General features: G+C 38.4%; 1 protein-coding gene across 38 annotated transcripts in view; it reads left to right on the top strand.

Annotated features, from left to right (window-relative positions):
• The window catches only part of SLMAP (sarcolemma associated protein), a 149,499-nt gene that overhangs the window by 56,719 nt on the left and 68,549 nt on the right, over positions 1-24,231 (top strand). For 23 of the 38 annotated variants that reach the window (XM_068557005.1, XM_068556999.1, XM_068556994.1 and 20 more), the window contains exons 2-3: positions 5,093-5,246; positions 22,652-22,724. In XM_068557005.1, coding sequence (XP_068413106.1) covers positions 5,093-5,246; positions 22,652-22,724 — 227 coding nt within the window. The remainder of the gene's footprint in view (positions 1-5,092; positions 5,247-22,651; positions 22,725-24,231) is intronic. The other 15 variants (XM_068557019.1, XM_068557013.1, XM_068557017.1 and 12 more) reach the window with 1 other exon arrangement.

Below are 24,231 nucleotides of genomic sequence, written 5' to 3'. Positions count from 1 at the left end.
AAATGTTGCCCATGGGATTTTGGTTTTGCTATCTTAGTCACTCTTTTTGATTTTAGGTGGTGATTCAAGTAAATTAAAAATCTATGATGTATGGAGTCTTGCCTGGTGGTCCAGTGGTTAAGACTCCACACTTCCACTGCAGGGGACAGAGGTTTGATCCCTGGTCAGGGAACTAAGATTCTGCATGCCGTGTGGTGCAGGCCAAGAAAAAGAAAAAAAAAAATCTATGATGTAGTATCTGCCATCTAGAATCCAGAATCTACTCTGCATTCACATTTTTAAAACCCCTCTGTATGGACTTAGAATTTCTGGCCTCTGGCCTGTGGCATGTCTCCTGTGTTTGTGCTTTGTTCTGAAGCTTTAATTCAAATGTTATTAATCTATTGGTGGTTGGATTTTTTTTTATAATTACTATCATCATATCTGTGTGTGTGTGTGTGTGTGTGTGTGTATGTATGTATGTATTTATTTATTGGCTGCATCGGGTCTTAGTTGAGGCGTGTGGGATCTTCACTGAGGCATGCGGGATCTTTTCTTGCGGCTCGCGGGCTCTTCCTTGCGGCATGCGGGCTTCTCTCTAGTTGTGACGCGTGGGTTTCTTTTTTTCCTCTCTCTCTAGTTGTGGTGCACAGGCTCCAGAGTGCGTGGGCTCTGTAGTTTGCAGCACACGGGCTCTCTCATTGAGGGTGCAACCTCAGTAGTCGCGGCACATGGGCTTAGTTGCCCCACAGCATGTGGGATCTTAGTTCCCTGACCAGGGATCGAACCCACGTCCCCTGCATTGAGAGGCGGATTCTTTACCACTGGACCACCAGGGAAATCCCTATTGGTGGTTGGATATTGCAAAAACCTGTCAACGTAGAAAAGCTAAAAAAAAGAAGTTTATCATTATAGTGGAAATGAAAGTATTTACAAATTGTAGCGAAGTTGAAAGTGATGCAAAATGTATTTGTTTATGGAGTGAAAGAGCAGAAACTTTCTGAAGGCCAAAGAGCAAATTATGCAACCTGTAAAGTGCTGTGCCTGCATCTTTAAAGGTAATCGTAGTAAGCAAGAAACAAGGAAAAGTGATTGATGGGGCAAGGACAACCTTTCAGTTCAAGGATCACCATCAGTGCTTGATTTGGGGGAGCTTAACCTTCAATCAGGGGAAGGCAGGGAGTTAATTGAAGATAAAGCCTGAAAACAGTGAAAGTTGAACTTTGGCCACGAGCTACAGGGGGTTTTATAAATTCCGGGCTCCTTACACATCTGCTCCACATCAAAGTGAATGCCCAGTGGCTAATACAAACACCAGAGATGCTTGGGCATTCCTTAGGCTACTAGGAAATAAAGATAGTTAAAGCTTCAACAAGATTTGTTTTTTAGAGTAGTTAGAAATTATCTCTTTTGGGACTTCCCTGGTGGCACAGTGGTTAAGAATCCGCCTGCCAGTGCAGGGGACACAGGTTCGATCCCTGGTCCGGGAAGATCCCACATGCCACGGAACAACTTAGCCCGTGCACCACAACTACTGAGCCTGCGCTCTAGAGCCTGAGAGCCACAACTACTGAGCCCACGTGCCACAACTACTGAAGCCACGCACCTAGAGCCCATGCTCCACAACAAGAGAAGCCACAGCAATGAGACGTTGCAGCCACGCACTGCAACGAAGAGTAGCCCCCGCTCGCAGCAACTAGAGAAAGCCCATGCACAGCAATGAAGACCCAATGCAGCCAAAAATAAATAAATCAAAAAAAAAAAAAAAAAGCCTGATAGAAAAAGGTGTATCAGCATAGAGGAGAAAGATATTTCTGGTTTGAAAGTGACAAAGGACCAACTGACATACCTGCTGTGGGAAATGCATCCAGGGACTGTAAGCACAGTCACTTCCCAGTGCCTTGCAAACAAGTTGACTTATTTATACCTATCTAACCTGATAGTAAATAGAATAGCTTCTGTACAATGTAGACTGAATAGTGGCAGATTGTTTCGTAGAAGGAGCAGAAACATTATTTTTAATAACAGTTTTTCAAAACACCAAGGGCAGAAGGTTAAATCAGTGAAAATATTTCTGCAGGGAAGTAAACAATTGCAGTCTGGCTATACCCAAGTGTGGAGGCTCAGGGGCATGAGTGGAGGTTAGTGTGGCTGAGAGGGATAAGGGAGGAAAATAGTGTGAGTTAATGAGTTTGGAGAGGGAACCAGGAGCCAGATCATGTGGGGCTTTATTGGCTGTAATGGTAAGAACTTTGGACTTTATTCCAAGGTGTTTGGAAGCCATTAGCAGGTTGATCAATGAGCAACTAACGTAAATGGTATGTTCAAGCTAAATGAAGGCCAAAGATACCATGGTGTGCTTTGGACATAATATAGACATGTGAGAATGAAAAGAACATGGGTTAATATTGATTAAAAATTTTTTTAATTTGAAAATTTATGGCTTTAGAGTTAAGAGCTACAAACATGAGGTGTTGAGATATATGTGTGTGTATGTGTATACACATAGAAAAACACACACACATTTTTGTTTTTCAAACAAAGTTTTCTAAACAGTACTGAACCTCATTTCATATGTTCTTACTTTTGTTCTCTTTTCTTTGTTTTAAGATAAAATTTGAGTTTCTTTTTTTTTTTTTAACATCTTTATTGGAGTATAATTGCTTTACAATGGTGTGTTAGTTTCTGCTTTATAACAAAGTGAATCAGTTATACATATACATATGTTCCCATATCTCTTCCCTCTTGCGTCTCCCTCCCTCCCACCCTCCCTATCCCACCCCTCTAGGTGGTCACAAAGCACCGAGCTGATCTCCCTGTGCTATGCGGCTGCTTCCCACTAGCTATCTGTTTTACATTTGGTCTTACTTTTGTTCTCTTAATTTTTTTTTTTTTAAACCACTAGTAACAGCCCACTAAATTGACTTAGTAACACACTAATGGATCAGAATTTGAAGTTTGGAAACCACTGTAAATCTATAATCCCCTTATTTGGCTTGCCAAGGCACATATAACTGAAAATGACCAAACCAGAATTCAGATATTGCCACATTTCCCAAGAATATATTAAAATTAAAAAACAAAAAACAAACTCGTTTATACAGTGCAACAGTAGGTTCCAGTGTAGAAAAAATCTTGAGGATAATTGTTCCTACTTGAGCATATTGCCTGTGCTTATCTCCCTGGTGTGAAATATTAAGGCCTCTAAGTTTCAAATGGACTTGTAAAGTATCAACACAATTTTCTTTATTAATGGTCTGTAATTAAATATATAAACTGCTAGCCAAAGTAACCGTTGGTCTCTTTTTGAATTATAAACAGAGACTAAGTCATTTATAGACAGCCTGGTGGCCTTTAAATTGTCACCTAGGAATTAATGAAAAGAAATGTCATTTTCATATCTTCTGCAAATTGCTTATTCTTCTGTTGTGTTTCATTTTGGAAGAGGGTTTTTGGGAGGAGTGAAGGATAAATGAAACATAAAGGTCAGTGTGAAGTAATGGGGGAAAAATGTCCCTTTTAATTCTATGATATAAATCCCTGCTTCTGTATTCCATAGCTCTGTGACTTTGGAAAGATACTTGCCTGTGCCCCACTTTTCTCACTTATAAATGGAAATAATATCTATATCATAGCTTTAATGTTAAGGTTAAATGAAGGCCTGGTGGTGCAACATGTATTTTAATAAATATTAGTTTTCTTCTTTCCTTTCTTCCTTAGGAAGGCATTCAGTGAAAATGTGTTGCTAGAATAAGCAGGGCTGGAGAGTGTAGAAAGATGCAAAAAGAAAGGTACATCTTTTTTTATTGGTTGTTCTCTTCCTAGTAAGTCTATTGTCTGTGATCCCAGTTGTTCCTAATTTCTCTTGGAATAGGTAGGTGATAATAAATCGGTAGGCTTCCTGTGCCTCCTGCTGTCCCTTCCCTTCTTAAAGAGGGAAGATTACCCAAGTGATGAAAGGCAAGTTTGGGGGGGCCAGGAAGTGGTACCTTCATAGTTGATTCCAGTATTTTAGTTTCTAGTGTCTCCAAAATGTTTATCACAAAGAGTTTACTGAAGATGTGTTGGGCCTGATACCACGTATGTTAGTTAACTGATAGCAATTAATATAGGTGTTACCTAATACCAATTGTCCTTGCCTGTGGAATAAACAGCACTTCCTTTGACTTAACCCAGAAATCCTAGGAGCAAAGTTACAAAGTCAGAGTGAGATGGAAAGATAAAATTAGAGTTTTGTGTAGCTGGCTTAAAAAAAAGAAAATAACAGCTTTATTGAGATATAATTTATATACCATAAAATTCAGTCTTTTAAAATGAACGATTCATTGGTTTTTAGTATATTCACAGAGTTATGCAACCATCACCACTATCTAATTTTAGAACCTTCTAATCACCCCAAAAAGAAATCTTATACCCATTAGCAGTTATTCACCCCACCCCATCCCACCCTCGGCCCCAGCACCTCAGCCCCTTGCAACCACTAATGTGCTTTTTATCTCTATGCATTTGCTTATTCTGGATATCTCATATAAATGGAATTACATAATATATGTCTTGTGTGACTGACTTCTTTTACTTAGCATAAGGTTTTAAAAGTTCATCCATGTTATAGCTTGAATCAGTACTTCATTCCTTTTTATTGCAAAATAATATAATTCATGTGGATATACTATGTTTTGTTAACCCGTTCATCAGTTGATGGGCATTGGGGTTGTTTCCATTTTTTGGCTATAAGGAATAATGCTGCTATGAACATTCGTGTACAGGTTTTAGTGAAGACATATGTTTTCAGTTCTCTTCAGTATATACCTCAGAGTAGACTTGCAGGGTCATATGCTAACTTTTTGTTTAACACTTTGAGGACCTTGTAAACTGTTTTCTGAAGTGATATACCATTTTGTCCAGCTGGATTTTAAATCACCCAGTTTCAGGGTTCTAATTTCATGTGTAATGAAGGAGAATCTTAGCTAAAATAAGCGGTTTGAATTGATAGGGGAAAAAAATCTACCTGCAGTAGTTTGCAAAGTTGGAAGTATTGATACTTTTTTTAAAAAGTAAGTTTGGAATTATTACTACTAATCTTTGGCTCTTTTTTTAAATTTTATTTTTGCAGTTTTATCTCCAAGACACTAAAAGTAGTAATGGTACCTTTATAAATAGTCAGAGATTGAGTCGAGGCTCTGAAGAAAGTCCACCATGTGAAATTCTTTCCGGTGACATTATCCAGTTTGGGGTAGATGTGACGGAGAACACACGGAAAGGTACGGGTATGGATCGATTTTTCCTATTATTTGTCTTGTTTGTTTAATTTTTTATTCTATTGTTTAATGTTACAAAACATTTCATGCTTGCAGAAGCAGTTTAAGTACAACATTTTATGCAGTGAAAAGTTGAGTCTCTCACTTTCCCTATTGTTTTTCTAAAATTTTAAATTCTAAAATGTTAAATACTTTATAATCTTTATCACAGTATGAAAACACAGGGCACTACTGTGTCAGTTAGGAAACAGTTGGCTGTGGTGATGCTGTACTCAACCAATAGGAGCTTAAACCATAAGGATATTTCTTGTTAACTTATTAACAAGCCTGGAGGTAGGTAGGTCCCAACTTTGTTCACTTGGCTCAGTGACGTTATCAGGAATCCAGGGTCTTACTTATCCAGGGTCCTCCCATTCTGTTATCCCTTACATGTTGGTTTTTTACGCTTTTGCTTGTTGCCTCATGGTCTAAGGGTGATGGCTGCAGCCCCAGGCTTTATGTTCCTCACACCAGTGTCCTAGGCAAAAAAGATAAGGTGGGGGCAAAATGCCTTTTTGTGTGACTCTCTTTTCATGTTTGAAAGAACAATCTTTCATAGACTCCTTCCAGCAGATTCTTTCTTTTGTCTCACTGGCTGCATGGGTAGGTCACATACATACCTTTAACTGTAGCTACAAAGGAGCCTGGGAAGGAAGTTACTTGGCAAAGGGGAGCAGGAGATCCGTGACTGGCATAGAACAATTATGATTTATCCCTTTTGGTTGTGTCTTCATTGTTGCCCCAAACAAAATCAGAATTCTGTAGGCAGCTACCACGAATATAAAATTTCATGTCTCAAGTTTTTGAAACTAGGATTTCTCTAGCTAAATAAATTTAGATTAATTTTACAATTCTGAGGCTTTTTGGCCCTACCTAGTTCACTGTTTACTTTATGACCATGAAATTATATGACTGAATCATAAAACTAAATAAGTAGGAACCAAAACTATGCAGTCCCACTGTCGCAGTTCAGTATAGACAGTGGAACCGATTGGCAAGTTTCTCCTTTTGTTTCTCTGAGCACACTCTGATCTGGTAATACCCTAAGTCATTAGTCTCTGGCATTTTGCACAGTAGATATGGGAATCCAGGGGGTGCTGGTGATGATAGTGTGTGTGTGTACACGTGCATATACGTTTACATACTGCAACTGCAGTATTATTTTTGCTGGGTTTTGTTGGCCTCCTCAGAGTGTTAGGTTTTTTGTTTGTTTGCTTGTTTGTTTTTTTAAGGTGTTAGGTTTTGAAATTTGGATGTGTGTAGGGCCAACGTCTTAGGAATTTTCATTTACAATTTAAAATAGAACGGAAAGTTTGTATTTTGATGCAAAATATTGAGTGCTCCTTACTAAGAGAACTCAACTTATGTATAAACATACTGAGAACAGCTGCAGTGGACACTCTGATATCTGCTGTTGCCACATCACACCTCCTCTGCTAGCAAGTCATTCAGCAAACATTTACTGAACCCCAGCTGTGAGGAGCCCACAGAGAAGACAGAATTTGATTACACCATCTTTCTCTCCAAGGAATATCTATTTTCTTGGCTTGCATTTCTCAAAGAGAATTAAAAGGTGTTAATTGATAGAAGGATGAAGTAATCAAATACATTTAGGAATGCTTAGTTAACCAAAGATAGTCAGGACTTCTCCGACCTTATAACATGCTAACATATATGCAGATCTCCAAGGGGGTGACTGTTATAAAATGTAGGTAAGTTCCAAACTCCTTCCCACTCTTCTTCCCCACCTAGCTGTGGGGGCCACTTTAGAAAATGCTGTAGAAAGCTAAGAGGGCAACTCTGAGATTCAGGGTTACTATTAGTACAATATTATTTTGACAACATAGATTCTTGCAGGCTTCTTTGAAAATTTATCTTTTATGCCAACTGTAAGGGAAGTAAAGAAAAATTTCTTCATCATTTAAAATGTTGTTTCTTTTGGTATTTATTGCCTTCAAAAAGTTGACTTATATTATGCATGGCCTCTTGGGATACAGCTGTGTCACGAGTTGAGTATTACTGTTTAAGCATATGCTTTAAAAAATAAAAAAAAGATGCTCTATGCTAAACAGTATTATGATAAGCTTTATATCACTTGGAAAATCCTACTGAAATTGTACAACACTACTGGATAACCTCTGGATCAAAGAAGACATCAAAAAGGGAATTTCAAACTATGTGGAAAGGAAAGGAGACTTTCATACCAAAATACAGTAAATCCTTTACTCAGATAAAAATTTATAATCTTAAATATTTTCCGTATTAAAGAAGAAAGACAAACAATGAAGGAACTTGGCACTTAGAAGAAATTAGAAAAAGAACAACAAGAAAAAGAAGTTGGGAAGAAGAAATAAAAAAGCAGAAATTAATGAAATGAACAAAAAACTCTGGAAGGGATTAAACAAACCCAAAGGCTGGATCTTTAAAACAAAACAGTAAAATAGGTAATTAATAAGCCTTGATTCCTTTATTAGGTGAAAAAAAAATGTAAGGAATGAGAAAGGAGATATAAACACAAATATGGGATATACCAAAAGACTTATTAGAGACTGTTACATGCCAAACTATGGCAAAGAAAAAAAAAAAAAAAACTAGAATAAATTAATGTTTTCCTGGCAAAATTATCCCAAGATGTAGGAAACTTTTAAGTTGATTTCTTTAAAAGAGACTAAAAAAAGTTATTAAAGATTGACCAGAAATGGGCATTCACAGCCGAATTAGGTCTTAATAAAAAACAGATAAATCCAATGTTGTTTAAATACTCCAACATAGGTGAAGGTGGGAAGCTCTCAGAATCCTTTGAAGAAGCCAGCAGCCTGTCATAGTGCCAAATTCTGATACAGATAAAGTACAAAGAAGAAAATTGTAACTAATTTCATTTGTGACAATAGATAAAAAATCCTGATTAGGATATTAATAAATTAAATTCAGAAATGAAACTATGTCTGTGAGTCTGTTTTTGTTTTGTAAATAAGTTCATTTACATCATTTTTTAAGATTCCACATATAAGTGATACCATATGATATTTGTCTTTCTCTATCTGACTTACTGCACTTAGTATAATAATCTCTAGGTCCATCCATGTTACTGCAAATAGCATGATTTCATTCCTTTTTATGGCTGAGTAGTATTCCATCTTGTATATAAACCACATCTTCTTTATCCATTCATCTGTCTATGTCTATCTGTCTGTGGACATTTAGGTTGCTTCCATGTGTTGGCTGTTGTAAATAGTGCTGCTATGAACATTGGGGTGCATGTATCTTTTTGATTTATGGTTTTCTCTGGATACATGCTCAGGAGTAGGATTGCAGGGTCATATGGTAACTCCATTTTTAGTTTTTTAAGGAACCTCCATACTGTTCTCCATAGTAGCTGCACCAATTTACATTCCCACCAACAGTATAGGAGGGCTCCCTTTTCTCTACACCCTCTCCACCAATTATTATTTGTAGACTTTATAATGATGACCATTCTGACCCATGGGAGGTGGTATCTCATTGTAGTTTTGATTTGCACTTCTCTAATAATTAGTGATGTTGAGCATCTTTTCATGTGCCTATTGGCCATCTGTATGTCTTCTTTGGAGAAATGTCTGTTTAGGTCTTGGGCCCATTTTTTTGATTGGGTTGGTTTTTTTTTCTGTTACTGAATTGTATGAGCTGTTTGTATATTTTGGAAATTAAGCCCTTGTTGGTAGCATCATTAGCAAATATTTTCTCCCAGTCTGTAGGTTGTCTTTTCATTTTGTTTATGGTTTCCTTTGCTGTGCAAAAGCTTATAAATTTAATTAGGCCCAATTTGTTTATTTTTGTTTATATTTCCATTACTCTAGGAGACAGATGCTCTATAGTGCTTTTGAATACATTTATAATAAAGATATCAAATTAGACACTTGAAATGATAAAAACTAGTTTGTGGGGATCTATGAAAGGATTTTTTTGCATCAGTGTGCATAGTACAAAAAACAATGGAAGGATAATTTTTAAATTGCCCTTCATGCAGGTATTAAAAAGAATACATTAGTATTATATGAATTGTAGGGAATTCTGTAAGATGTTGAGTGAGGAAAGGATTACTTTTAGTAATTTCATTATTTTTAAAAAGTCTCATCAATCCCTATAAATGTACATTTATATGCATGTGTTTGTGTATGATTTTATGAACATGGGGGGAAAACATGGAAGAATGCATACATACTAGTCATTAATGTGAGTCTTCCTGGAGTATGATTGGAGAGGAGGAGTAAAGGAGAAGTGGGAGCCAAATTAAAAAGGGCAAGACTAGCAAAACGGAAATAAAACCCCTCTAGGATATATGACATTTATGTATTTGTATAAAATAATGTATGTGTAAAAGGAAATTAAAAATATATATATATATAATATATAAAAGTGTTTTTATATTTGTGTGTGTATGTATATATAAATCAGGATTTTTGTTAAAAATGTGATGAGTCTGAGGTCATTGAACATATCAGTTCATATTAGTGTGTCTTCTTTTCCAAGCTCTCCAAAACAAGCTGATTTTGATGTTTGGCTTTCCACACAGTGTGGCTTCAGGGAAAAGACTCACTGGTCAGCACTTTAGTAATACCCTGCCCTATAGATATAAAATGTTATTGCAAACAAATAGGATGACATTCTAACAGACTTTTTAAAAAAAAGAAAGAAAAAGAAAACGGAAGGGAGAAAGAGAGAAAGCCAACCTATCAGATCCTCCTGGAATGGGAGCCTTAACAACCCGATTGCTGGCCACTGCTCTGTTCACAAACCCACAAACTGCTCAGATGGCATGAGTTTTCTGGGTCATACATTACAGTAACCCTCTGTTGCAAATCTTGGGACCATTTAGTTCTATAAACTTCACATATAACTCCAATTAGCTGATCAGTCCAGGTCCCACTTTACCCACTCTGTTGCTAGGTTAAGCCTCTATGAACAAAGGGCCTGTTATGAGTAAGGCAAATGGTATCTTCCTTTTGCTTTCTGCTACAACTGCACTGAATTGCTTTTACTCCCCGCAGTAGATCTTGCCCCTTCTGGCCTTCAAGCCCTTGCACATGATCTTTCCTTCACCTAGAAACCTTTCTAGGCTGAACAAAATGCCCTTCCATGTCCCTGTTGCACACTGTACTTATCCCCTTTGTATGGTTGCCTCCCTCACTAACCTGTAAGCTGTTCAAGAACAGGCAGCGTGTCTGTCTTCATTGTAGACTCTCCACACTTAACCTGGCACGTACTGGTTGAATAAATTTTCAAACGTCTCATAAATCTTTATCTGCCATTTTACAAAAGTTCTTTCTACCACCTCATCTCAACTAAGATTTTGACAACCTTCCTCCTAATCTGGAGGCTTATATGAGGATTGGGTATTGGCAACCTTCTTGTTACCCACTGCCCTTTTTATTCTGCTGTGACTCCGTTACCTCTCCTTAACCTGTCTCAGCTTTAATTTCCTCATCTTGTGAAATGGGACTCATGATACTACTATCTCAAGGTTTGTGGTATAATATTGAGTGTTCACATTGTGGCACAGTTGAATGTTCACAGTTCACAGTTCAATGTGAACACTGAAAGGGTGAACATAAAGTGCTTAGCTCAGGGTCAGGTGCTTTAATTATTACTGAAACCCTTGCCAATCATTTGCACCATCTTTTTTTACCATCAAGTTTGCCCATCTTTCTCAGTAGCTTCAGCCCCAGGCTTCTTTACCCATCTGTCCTTTGGAACCCATCATTGGCATTTCAGAGGTACTCTCACCAACTCCTTGACTACTCCGTGATTTTTGGCCATGCTGTTTTGCTTATTTCTAGCTCTTGGAAACTTTCACCATAAGCTTTACATACTTCCACTTTCCTGCTACTAGCAGAAATCACAAAGCTGATTCACCACAGAATGTGCCAGATTTGCCAGATTGACTGAGAGAATCTGTCTGATGGCATGGCAGTCTTCTTTTGTTCATTTAAAAGATGGCTTCTCAACCCAGGATATGCACCAGAATTACCTGCAGAGCTTTGTAAAACTACACATGTGTGTATCCCACCCTTCAGCCCTAAGAAGGAGACTTGTTAGGTGTGGGACCTAGGCATACCTATTTTTTTGTTGTTGTTTGTTTCCCTTTGTATTTATTTATTTATTTATTTATTTATTTATTAACATCTTTATTGGAGTATAATTGCTTCACAATGTTGTGGTAGTTTCTGCTGTATAACAACGTGAGTCAGCTATATGTATACATATATCCCCGTATCCCCTCCTTCTTGTGTCTCCCTCCCACCCTCCCTATCCCACCCCTCTAGGTAGTCACAAAGCACTGAGCTGATCTCCCTGTGCTATGTGGCTGCTTCCCACTAGCTATCGGTTTTACATTTGGTAGTGTATATATGTCAATGCTACCCTCTCACTTCGTCCCAGCTTGCCCTTCCCCCTCCCCGTGTCCTCAAGTCCATTCTCTACATCTGCGTCTTTTTTTCTGTCCTGCCCCTAGGTTCATCAGAACCTTTCTTTTTTTTTTTTTTAGATTCCATATATATGTGTTAGCATACGGTATTTGTTTTTCTCTTTCTGACTTCCTTCACTCTGTATGACAGACTCTAGGTCCATCCACCTCACTACAAATAACTCAATTTTGTTTCTTTTTATAGCCGAGTAATATTCCATTGTATATATGTGCCACGTCTTCTTTACCTATTCATCGGTCGATGGACACTTAGGTTGCTTCCATGTCCTGGCTATTGTAAATAGTGCTGCAGTGAACATTGTGGTACATGACTCTTTTTGAATTATGGTTTTCTCGGGGTATATGCCCAGTAGTGGGATTGCTGAGTCATGTGGTAGTTCTATTTTTAGTGTTTGTTTTTTTTTTAATTTTTTATTTTATTTTATTTATTTATTTTTGGCTGTGTTGGGTCTTCGTTTCTGTGCAAGGGCTTTCTCTAGTTGCGGCAAGTGGGGGCCACTCTTCATCGCGGTGTGCGGGCCTCTCATTATCGCGGCCTCTCTTGTTGCGGAGCACAGGCTCCAGACACGCAGGCTCAGTAATTGTGGCTCACGGGCCTAGTTGCTCCGCGACATGTGGGATCTTCCCAGACCAGGGCTCGAACCCGTGTCCCCTGCATTGGCAGGCAGATTCTCAACCACTGCGCCACCAGGGAAGCCCCCTATTTTTAGTTTTTTAAGGAACCTCTATACTGTTCTCCATAGTGGCTGTATCAATTTACATTCCCACCAGCAGTGCAAGAGGGTTCCCTTTTCTCCACACCCTCTCCAGCATTTGTTGTTTGTAGATTTTTTGATGATGGCCATTCTGACCAGTGTGAGGTGATACCTCACTGTAGTTTTGATTTGCATTTCTCTAATGACTAGTGATGTTGAGCATCCTCTCATGTGTTTGTTGGCAATCTGTATCTTCTTTGGAGAAATGTCTATTTAGGTCTTCTGCCCATTTTTGGACTGGGTTGTTTGTTTTTTTTGATATTGAGCTGCATGAGCTGCTTGTTGATTTTGGAGGTTAATCTTTGTCAGTTTGCAAATATTTTCTCCCATTCTGAGGCTTGTCTTTTGTTCTTGTTTATGGTTTCCTTTGCTGTGCAAAAGCTTTTACGTTTCATGACGTCCCATTTGTTTATTTTTGTTTTTATTTTATTTTTTTATACATATACAAATTTATTTATTTATTTAATTTTGGCTGCGTTGGGTCTTTGTTGCTGCACGTGGGCTTTCTCTAGTTGTGGTGAGCGGGGGCTACTGTTGTGGTGCGCGGGCTTCTCATTGAGGTGGCTTCTCTTGTTGCAGAGCATGGGCTCTAGGTGTGCGGGCTTCAGTAGTTGTGACATCAGGGCTCAGTAGTTGTGGCTTGCGGGATCTAGAGTGCAGGCTCAGTAGTTGTGGCGCATGGGCTTAGTTGCTTCACGGCATGTGGGATCTTCCTGGACCAGGGCTCAAACCCATGTCCCCTGCATTGGCAGGTGGATTCTTAACCACTGCGCCACCAGGGAAGTCCTATTTTTGTTTTTATTTCCATTTCTCTAGGAGGTGGGTCAAAAAGGATCTTGCTGTGATTTATGTCATAGAGTGTTCTGCCTCTGTTTTCCTCTGTTTTATAGTGTCTGACCTTACATTTAGGTCTTTAATCCATTTTGAGTTTATTTTTGTGTATGGCATTAGGGAGTGTTCTAATTTCATTCTTTTACATGTAGCTGTCCAGTTTTCCCAGCACCACTTATTGAAGAGGCTGTCTTTTCTCCATTGTATATTCTTGTCTCCTTTTTCAAAGATAAGGTGACCATATGTGCGTGGGTTTATCTCTGGGCTTTCTATCCTGTTCCATTGATCTATATTTCTGTTTTTGTGCCAGTACCATACTGTCTTGATTACTGTAGCTTTGTAATATAGTCTGAAGTCAGAGAGCCTGATTCCTCCAGCTCTATTTTTCTTTCTCAAGATTGCTTTGGCTATTCAGGGTCTTTTGTGTTTCCATACAAATTGTGAATTTTTTTTTCTAGTTCTTTATTTGTTTATTTATTTTTAAATTTTTGGCTGTGTTGGGTCTTCATTGCTGCACGCAGGCTTTCTCTCTCTAGTTGCGGCGAGCGGGGGCTACTCTTCGTTGCAGTGCACGGGCTTCTCATTGCGGTGGCTTCTCTTGTTGCTGAGCACAGACTGTAGGCGTGTGGGCTTCAGTAGTTGTGGCATGCAGGCTCAGTAGTTGTGGCTTGTGGGCTCTACAGCACAGGCTCAGTAGTTGTGGCGCATGGGCTTAGTTGCTCCACGGCATGTGGGCATCTTTCCGGACCAGGGCTCAAACCCATGTCCCCTGCACTGACAGGCAGATTTTTAACCACTGCGCCACCAGGGAATCCCTGTTCTAGTTCTGTGAAAAATGCCATTGGTAGTTTGGTAGGGATTACATTGAATCTGTAGATTGCTTTGGGTAGTATAATCATTTTCACAATGTTGATTCTTCTAATCCAAGAACATGGTATATCTCTCCATCTGTTTGTATCATCTTTAATTTCTTTCATCAGTGTCTTATAGTTTTCTGCATACAGGTCTTTTGTCTCCTTAGGTAGGTTTATTCCTAGGTATTTTCTTCTCTTTGTTGCAGTGGTAAATGGGAGTGTTTCTTTAATTTCTCTTTCAGATTTTTCATCGTTCGTGTATAGGAATGCAAGAGATTTCTGTGCATTGATTTTGTATCCTGCTACTTTACCAGAGTCATTTATTAGCTCTAGTAGTTTTCTGGTAGCATCTTTAGCATCTCTATGTATAGTATCATGTCATCTGCAAGCAGTGACAGTTTTACTTCTTCTTTTCCGATTTGGATTCCTTTTATTTCTTTTTCTTCTTTGATTGGTGTGGCTAAAACTTCCAAAACTATGTTGAATAATAGTGGTGAGAGTGGGCAACCTTGTCTTGTTCCTGTTCTTTGAGGAAATGGTTTCAGTTTTTCACCATTGAGAACGATGTTGGCTGTGGGTTTGTCATATATGGCCTTTATTATGTTGAGGTAGGTTCCGTCTATTTAGGCATACCTATTTTTAAAAAGCCTTGGGTTGTTCTTTTGGACAACTAGGTTTAAGAACTCTGCTCTGTTAAGTTTCTGGCAACGGTTTTATGTGCTTTCCCTTATCCTCAAGTCCCAAATTTCCCTTCTCATGTTGTCTGCTGTGAATACATGCTTCCTGGCTCTGTACCTGTATTTCCAGCTGCTTGCTTGGTTGTTTCCTCTTGAGTGTCCTACTTTCACCTTATAATTACTCTGTACAAAGCCTAATTTCCACCTTCAAACTAGAGCAATCCACTAACTTCCCAGTTTCATTTATTGCTCCATCATTCTGTAAACACTCTAGCTCAGAATATTGGTAACTTTTCTGAATCCTGTCTCTTCTTTACCTTTAGCAGTTGTCACCTACACCATTTGCCTCCCTTCCCTGCTACTACTTGTTTTTCCAGATGCCAACCTAGAATGTTACAGTAGCTCTCCACTTCTGGCCACCATATTTTGCCAACCCAGTGCCTCCAGAATATTCTTCTATTACAGCTTTATTCATGTCATTCTCCTGCTTTTAGAAGCCTTAAGTAACTGTGTCATACTGTAGAATAAAGTCTGAAATGCTTACCTGTACACTTGAGGCCCTCAAAAATGTGGACTCAATTCAACCTTTTGATTTTATTTCCCATTACTTCCCTTAATATATGTTAAGCAACGTTATTTAGAGGCAAGAGGGAGAAGAAACTGTTTTTGAATACTAGCGCTGCCATTTGCCAAAATGGGATCTCAAGCAAGTTTAGCTTCTTTGACTTTAGTTGCCTCATCTGTAAAAATAGAACAAAAAAATAACTATTTATGTGGTTTGTCATAAGTAGTTAGCATGTATAATGTGCTTAGCACCTATACATGTTAACTACTGGCACCTAAAGGGCCTTGAAATATATTCTTTACCTCTTCCCTCCAGTCTCCTCCAGCTGCCCTCATTAGATGTGCAACTCTCTCACATCCTTCTCGTTTTCTTTTTCTTTGCTCGTGCCACTCTCTCTGCCTTTCCTTCCATTTATAGCTTTTGAAATCCTATTCTTTTTTTTTTTCTTTACCCTCTTCATAAATGCCCCTGCCCTTGTCCATTTCAAGTTCCCACAGTGCTTTATAGCATTTTTCCCCCTTTGTTGTTATGTTAGATATTTCTAGTTCTGTCTACAAACTGAATTGAAATCTCAAGGACAAGGACCTGGTTGTAGTCCTCTTGGTTTTTCCTGTCATTCCCAGCATGCTCCTTTGTAGCCAGCATGTTTTCAGTGAATATTGAGCCAACAGGTAAAGCCAAAGAACCAACCAAGTCAAAAGATAAACCAACAAGCAATATCACTCCAAGATAAATAAAGTAGCAAATTAATCCACATACCTAGAGAAAGGATTCCTCCCATCAAATAAATAGGTCGAAACAGGACTTCTCTGGGAAATAGCTGACTCTGAATCTAGGGCAGGAAATGTATAAATTGAATTTATAAGATTTTTGTTATATCAGGAAGCAATGGAGTTATCTAAGACTGCTGAGGTTCTGTTAGAAGAACTCAGGAATTAACGTGGAATTTTGACTGATTAAAGATTAGACAATTTGAGCATCAAACAATAATAAGAGCAGTGGATTGAAATATATCAAATATGTTTAAATCCATAAAGTTTCAATGATACTAAAAAAGAAAAAAAGATTTGATCACCTCTGGAAGAACTTAGGAAACCCATTTCTCATTCTGAAAACAGGTAGATAAAGAGAAGAATAAAGCATTTGTGTTACCTTTCCTGTAGGAATTATACCTGAGATAAACAAGTAGTTGAAGAAAATGTTTTTTTTAATCACTGAACTCCAGCTCACAAATGAAGACAGGATGATAGAATATCAATTCAAAAAAAGTTTTTCTAAGACAGTCTCTTCAGCAAGTGGTACTGGGAAAGCTGGACAGCCACATGTAAATAATGAAGTTAGAACACACCCTCACACCATACACAAAAATAAACTCAAAATGGCTTGAAGATTTAAATATAAGACGTGACACCATAAAACTCCTAGAAGAGAACATAGGCAAAACATTCTCTGACATAAATCGTACCATCGTTTTCTTAGGTCAGTCTCCTAAGGCAATAGCAAAAGCAAAAATAAACAAATGGGACCTAATCAAACTTATAAGCTTTTGCACAGCAAAGGAAACCATAAAGAAAATGAAGAGACCACCTACAGACTGGGAGAAAATATTTACAAACGATGCCACCGACAAGGGCTTAATTTCCAAAATATACAAACAGTTCATACAACTCAGTAACAAAAAAACAACCCAATCAAACAATGGGTAGAAGACCTAAATACACATTTCTTCAAAGAACACATACAGATGGCCAAGGGGCACATGAAAAGCTGCTCAGCATTGCAAATTATTAGAGAAATGCAAATCAAAACCAGCAGTGAGGTACCACCTCACACTGGTCAGAATGGCCATCATTAAAAAGCCTACATGTAACAAATGCTGGAGAGGGTATGGAGAAAACGGAACCCTCCTACACTGTTGTTGGGAATATAAATTGGTGCAGGTACTATGGAAAAACAGTATGGAGGTTCCTTAAAAAAAGAGTTGCCATATGGATCTAGCAGTCCCACTCCTGGGCACGTATCTGGAGAAAACTCCAGAAAACCCATAATTTGAAAAGATACATGCACCCCAGTGTTCATCATAGCACTGTTTACAGTAGCCAAGACATGGAAGCAACGTAAATGTCCATCGATAGATGAATGAATAAAGAAGATGTAGTATATATACACAATGGAATGCTACTCAGCCATAAAAAAGAATGAAATCATGCCATTTGCAGTAACATGGATGGACTAGAGATTATCATACTAAGTGAAGTTAGTCAGATAGAGGAAGACAAATATCATATGATATCACTTGTATGTGGGAATCTAAAATATGACACAAATGAATTTATTTACAAAACAGAAACAGACTCACATAGAAAAAAGACTTATGGTTACCAAAGGGGAAAGGGGGTGGGGGAGGGATAAATTAGGAGTTTGGGATTAGCAGATACAGACTACTATACATAAAATGGACAACAAAGTCCTACTATATAGCACAGGGAACTATATTCAATATCCTATAATAAATCATAATGGAAAAGAATATGAAAAAGAATATGTATGTATTTGTATAACTGAATCACTTCGCTGTATACCAGAAACTAACAGAACATGGTAAATCGACTATACTTCAAGTTAAAAAAATTTTTTTTCTTAATTTGAAGAGTACTTGTCTATCCAGCTAACTTGCCCTGTCTCTTTTCTAACCTTAAAACAAAAAAACAGTCTTAGAATCAGAAGCTTTATGTAGCAAAAAATACCAGAATGAAGGTTTGGTAACTTTCATCTTAGATTGCAGTCAAAAGGCAATTAGAGGGACTTCCCTGGTGGCAAAGTTGTTAAGAATCCACCTGCCAATGCAGGAGACAAGCGTTCGAGCCCCAGTCTGGGAAGATGCCACATGCCTCGGATCACCTAAGCCCGTGCACCGCAACTACTGAGCCTGCGCTCTAGAGCCCGCGAGCCACAACTTCTGAAGCCCATGCGCCTAGAGCCCGTGCTCCGCAACAAGAGAAGCCACCGCAATGAGAAGCCCGCACACTGCAACGAGGAGTAGCCCCCGCTCTCCGCAGCTAGAAAAAGCCCGTGCACAGCAACGGAGACCCAAAGCAGCCAAAAATAAATTAATTAATTAATTACTTTTTAAAAAGGCAATCAGATGAATAATTTCCCATCCTGGAAATGTTCAAACCTCTCATTTGGGTCTTGTTTTCTTTTTAATGTTTCTGGAGTTTTACTTCCCGTTACTGCTGGTCATCTCAAGAGACCCTTCAACCTACTCAAGTAGATTGTAGTATTGACCTTCCTACTCAGTGCAGGGAAGGAGACAGAACCAGACTCCAACATACTAGTAGTTTCAGTCTCCCAGTCAAGTGTCTTAAACAGTTTTTAAACTTATCACAGTGAACATTGGTTCTTTAAGTGGTGTATGTGTAAAGAGGTAATAGAAAAGGCTGACTGTATATCATAAAGTAAATATATTAACTCAAAAGCAAAATAAATAATCTGTATAAGGTAATAGAGAAAGAACTCATTTAAATGGCAGTCAGGTTGTATAGTCTTAATTCTGATTTTTAATAAAGTGCCGTAAATACAGCAGGTAATTGCAGATTTTTCTCTGCAGATACCTTGTTTTTCCTCAACACATGTTTTTCATGTTTTAACGTTTCTGAAATTTGCATTTAGCTTACAATACATGTGTACATTTAACGTGGCAGTGTTCCTGCAGCCTCCGTACCCTGCCCAAAAAACTTTAAAATTGTGTTTTACAATTAATTTTGTTTTTGAATCTTGGCAGTATGGCAGTAATAATGTTTCTGGATGAATTTCGAGAGCAAAGTTTGTTTTAAAAGTGCTTCAAAAATGCTTTAGGGCTTCCCTGGTGGCGCAGTGCTTGAGAATCCGCCTGCCAATGCAGGGGACACGGGTTCGAGCCCTGGTCTGGGAAGATCCCACATGCCGCGGAGCAACAAAGCCCGTGAGCCACAACTACTGAGCCTGCGCGTCTGGAGCCTGTGCTCCGCAACGAGAGAGGCCGCCATGGTGAGAGGCCCGCGCACCGCGATGAAGAGTGGCCCCCACTTGCCGCAACTAGAGGAAGCCCTCACACAGAAATGAAGACCCAACACAGCCAAAAATAAATAAATAAATAAAAAGCTTCCTATTTCCAAAGTAGTTTCTTCATAATACCATGTATACCGTATATGTTATACCATAGTGCCAGTTCCAGTGTTCCTAAAAGGGGAGCAGGGATTCTCAATGGTCAAATAAGTTTGGAAAACACATCTAACCTTTAGAGCCTCATTATGGACAAAAAACCCATTAAGCTCTGAGAAAGCCTGTGGTTTAAATAAATAAAAACTCTTTAAATGTCTTTTAACCAAGTATTTTCCAAACTCTTCTGACCCCAAAATCCTTTTTTGTTAATACCTGCTAGCGCTCCATTTTAGGAAATGCTGCTAGGTAGAGTCATTAATAAAAGTATTAGAACGAAACATTTTTGTCAGGTTGCTTTAAATACTTGCCTTTTGCAAATTGAAAAGATTACTAACATTTCTATGCTGTCACAAGAACCTTTCCAAAGGCAGGTTTGACTAGACTAGATTGTCAGCTTAGTCAGACATGATCTTTAACTGCTTTCAATAGTACAGCAACCTCAAACTGCCCAGGTAGTATTAGCCCTTGGTTCATCTCACAAATCTATACATTGGCCCAGTTGCTGGGCTTCAGCGTGATATATGTGAGCAGAAGAAATCCTTATGTAACATGTCGTAGGCTGTCAGCTCTGGCGCTACAGTTTTCTTCTGTAATTCACTGTACCTTTTTTAAAAAAACAACTTTATTATCAGTTTAAATATATTGGTAAATTATCAGTACTGCTGGGTCTTCTTGTTTTGTGATCCTCTATTTATTGTAGCCTGTTTGTAGTAAATCTCTGGGGGAGCCATCAAGCTGGGATAAATCCATCCCTTCCCTATCTTCTGCCAGGGAAAGGAGGCAGTTAGGTGCTTCTTGTAAGTAGAGATGAACACTACTGTCCTCGTAGTAAGAGATACCTTCTCCCCCGAGTAATGGAAACTGTAAAATATTAACCAAACATGTTCTTTGACATTCATTTATTAAATACCCTCTTTGTACCAGATAACTCTGCTAATTACCAGGTTTAAAAAGTGAGAAGCAACAGTCATTGCTACCCCCAAAGAGTTGACTCTAATTGGTGAGAGAATGGTTGTGGAAATGGTAAATATTCACAGTGCAGTGTGTTTAGTGTTATAAGTAGACATAGGTTCTGGGGACACCTAGCTCAGGTATTGAACTTTAGTGAAGGAAGTAAGAAGTCTGACCCTGGAGGATAAATAGCCTTTGGTTATGCAGGCAAGGGGATAAAGGACATCACCGACAGAGAGCACAGCTTGTGTAAAAGGCATGGGGTTATGAAAAGTAAGAAATTTGGAGATGCAGGTAGCTTGGTTTTGCATAGCGTATCTGTGGTAGCAGGACGGGAGGGTGAGACCTGAAATGAAGGTCAATGATTCGTGGCAGTAATTGCTGTGTTAGGCAGAGAGTTTCATCACCCTACATTAGCTTTTAATTAGAGTTTGTTAAACTAAATGAATTAACTCTTTGAACCCTGAAGGACATAATATCTGAAGAATAGAGAAATTTAAAAAAATCAACTTTTTAAAAAAAATAAATTTATTTATTTATGTATTTATGTATTTATTTTTGGCTGCGTTGGGTCTTCGTTGCTGCACACGGGACTTCTCTAGTTGCGGCGAGCGGGGGCTACTCTTCGTTGTGGTGCACGGGTTTCTCATTGCGGTGGCTTCTCTTGTTGTGGAGCACGGGCTCTAGGCCCGCGGGCTTCAGTAGTTGTGGCATGTGGGCTCTAGAGCGCAGACTTAGTAGTTGTGGTGCACGAGCCTAGCTGCTCCGCAGCATGTGGGATCTCCCCGGACCAGGGCTCCAATCCATGTCCCCTGCATTGGCAGGTGGATTATTAACCACTGTGCCACCAGGGAAGTCCCCCAAACCATCGACTTTTAAACTATGAAAATAATTTTTTTCTGTAAAAGAAAAAGAAGCTCTGTACAAGTACTGCTTTTGAGAGGTTTTGTCTCTTGAAATCTTCAGATGAAGGAGGAAGTAAGAAGCAATGGTAAGAGGCTGTCTACAGGACTTCCCTGGTGACACAGTGGTTAAGAATCCGCCTGCCAATGCAGGGGACACGGCTTCGAGCCCTGTTCTGGGGAGATCCCACATGCCGCGGAGCAACTAAGCCCGTGCGCCACAACTACTGAGCCTGCGCTCTAGAGCCCGCAAGCCACAGCTACTGAGCCTGCATGTTGCAACTACTGAAGCCCGTGAGCCTAGAGCCTGTGCTCTGCAGCAAGAGAAGCCACCACAGTCAGAAGCCCGCGCACCGCAACAAAGAGTAGCCCCTGCTTGCTGCAACCAGAGAAAGCCCGTGTGCAGCAATGAAGACCCAACGCAGCCAAAAATAAATAAATTAATTAATTAAAAGCCTTTAAAAAAAAAAAAAAGCTATCTACAAAGTGACTGATGTAATGTTATATAAAGATGTTTGGAGATGGAGGAGGAAACAACCACCGAGAAAACAAAACCATAATTTTAAATACTGAACTGGGAACTTCAGATTTGAGTTCTAGCCAACAGCTCTGATACTTAATAGCAGAGAGTTGTAGAAGCAATTTCACTTGTCTGAGGTCTTGGTTTTCTCGCTCATAAAATGGGGTATTGAATGGCATATTCCAAGCTGTTATTATACAGAACTTTAGAGTTTTGTGAGGTATGGATAGGAGTTATAGGTTGGGGACAGGAGATTTAGGACTAAGGGCTAAATTTTAAACTGGGAACTAGTTGTGCTTAGGTTTTGATGCTAGCATATAGAGGAGAAAGTGCGTCTCCCTCTCACTCCCACCCCAACCCTCAATTGTATTTCCATATACTCCAATGACCTTTGGTTTATTGTTGCTATAGCATTGGACGTTAGGACACTTTTCAAAGCAATTTTATCTGTGATTCTGCCTTGCAGTTGTGATTCATTGTGGATAAGAATGAGTTTCTTCAGGGGAATGAATATTGTCGTTAAACCACCAAAATTATTTTCTTTCCCGGAAGTTATTATATTTAAGAATATAATACATGTTTAGACATGAAAGGTACGAAGGTTTATATTTTTATACAATTATTTTATCCATCTTATTTGTTTGTTTTAACCAGTTACCCATGGGTGTATTGTTTCCACAATAAAACTTTTTCTACCAGATGGTATGGAAGCCCGGCTCCGCTCAGAGTGAGTATAATATAGAGCTATGAACTTTTTGTATTAATTACATTGGTTAATAATATTCTAGATGATAGTATACTGTTTATACTTCAGGATTATTCTAATAATGTTAGAAAATTGATGTAGTACTTTTGGAATATAATATACTACAGTATAATTGCTTTTCACATTAGTTACAATTCTAGTAAATAATAATGTGTAAGGAGGCACAGTTATTTTGTTTCCAAAATTAACTTTATAACTTACATGTTGATGGAAAATTAGTTTTTTAGAATATTTGGAGTATATAAGTTATTGATGAGTGATAATTGTATTCATTTTGATCTGCATTTCATATATGACTTCTTAAACTACGGTTGCCTCTGAAGTTAATGCCAGTGTCATAATCTTAAAGGACTTTAAGGATGTTGACACAGTTAGTAGTCTATATTGGTGGGAGTTTTTGGAGGGATTTTCCAATTCTGTAGTTTTTTCTTTTTTTAAGTGAAGCAGTGGAAAGGTCACTTAGAGGAGGACAAACTTGAGAGGGAAAAATTGCTCATAAAATGCAAACGTTAAAATGTAAGCATAAATACATTTTGATCTTGTACTTTTCACAGATTATTATTATGAAGTGTTAGAGGGAGCTAAACAGTCTTTAAACTTAAGCATTTTTTATTCTGAGTAAATAAATATGAATATTGGATATGGTAGAGGCTTGTTTCTACACCCAGCATAATATTTTCTGTCCTACAAAAGCAGAAACAAATATCTGAGGGTGGGAGGTTGAGAGCAGCAGTAAGTTGAAGGTGAAGTAGAGTAGTGAGTAGGAAAGAGAGAAGGAAAAAGGAAACAGAGAGAGATCCTCTTATTACTATGATAGTGCTTTCATTAGAATTATTGTATATTATGCTTTAGTTGGAGGCTACCAATTTTTTTTTTTTTTTTTACCTTTCAGGATATCTGAATAAAACAGAAATTTTAAAACATTTTAAATTTAAAATATTAATCTATTCCCTATTCTAAATTATAGTTTAATTATTAAAAATATAGTTAACTTTGGGAACATTAATGTGATTTAGCTTTTAAAATGAGTTAGTCAAGAGTTAAGGTTTTAAAAATAAGAGTAACTATTAATCAACTAATAACAAATGGCTTCTTAAAGACCTGGATGTTTGTATTTGATAATGAGATTTTTCTTTCATGGATTCAAAAGCTTTGAGCAGCTGCATAAAGGGTCATGTCTGTTCTCAGCTTCCATCCGATAGGGCATATGAATTTTTTCAAAGTCTATATCAGTGAATTGTGTTCCTATCCCTCTTGTTTCCCCAGTGCTTTTCATCTTTGTCCCTTTTTCCTTCTCTTTGTTTGGTTTTTCTTATGTGGTTAAATGTTAGCATCATTTAAAATTTTGCTGCCAGTTTCATTGTGTGTAATCTGGTTGACTTTCTGGAGAAGATGAATTTTGAACAGGCAATCCTCGAGCTGGAAGAAGATCAGAACGGTCTTTAGAGGTAGATAGTCTGGTTCAAAG

Source organism: Eschrichtius robustus, chromosome 12 (genome assembly GCF_028021215.1).
Source record: "Eschrichtius robustus isolate mEscRob2 chromosome 12, mEscRob2.pri, whole genome shotgun sequence".
NCBI lineage: Eukaryota > Metazoa > Chordata > Mammalia > Artiodactyla > Eschrichtiidae > Eschrichtius > Eschrichtius robustus.
Note: the sequence above shows the minus strand (reverse complement) of the source record. Positions and strands in the feature narration are given on the sequence as shown.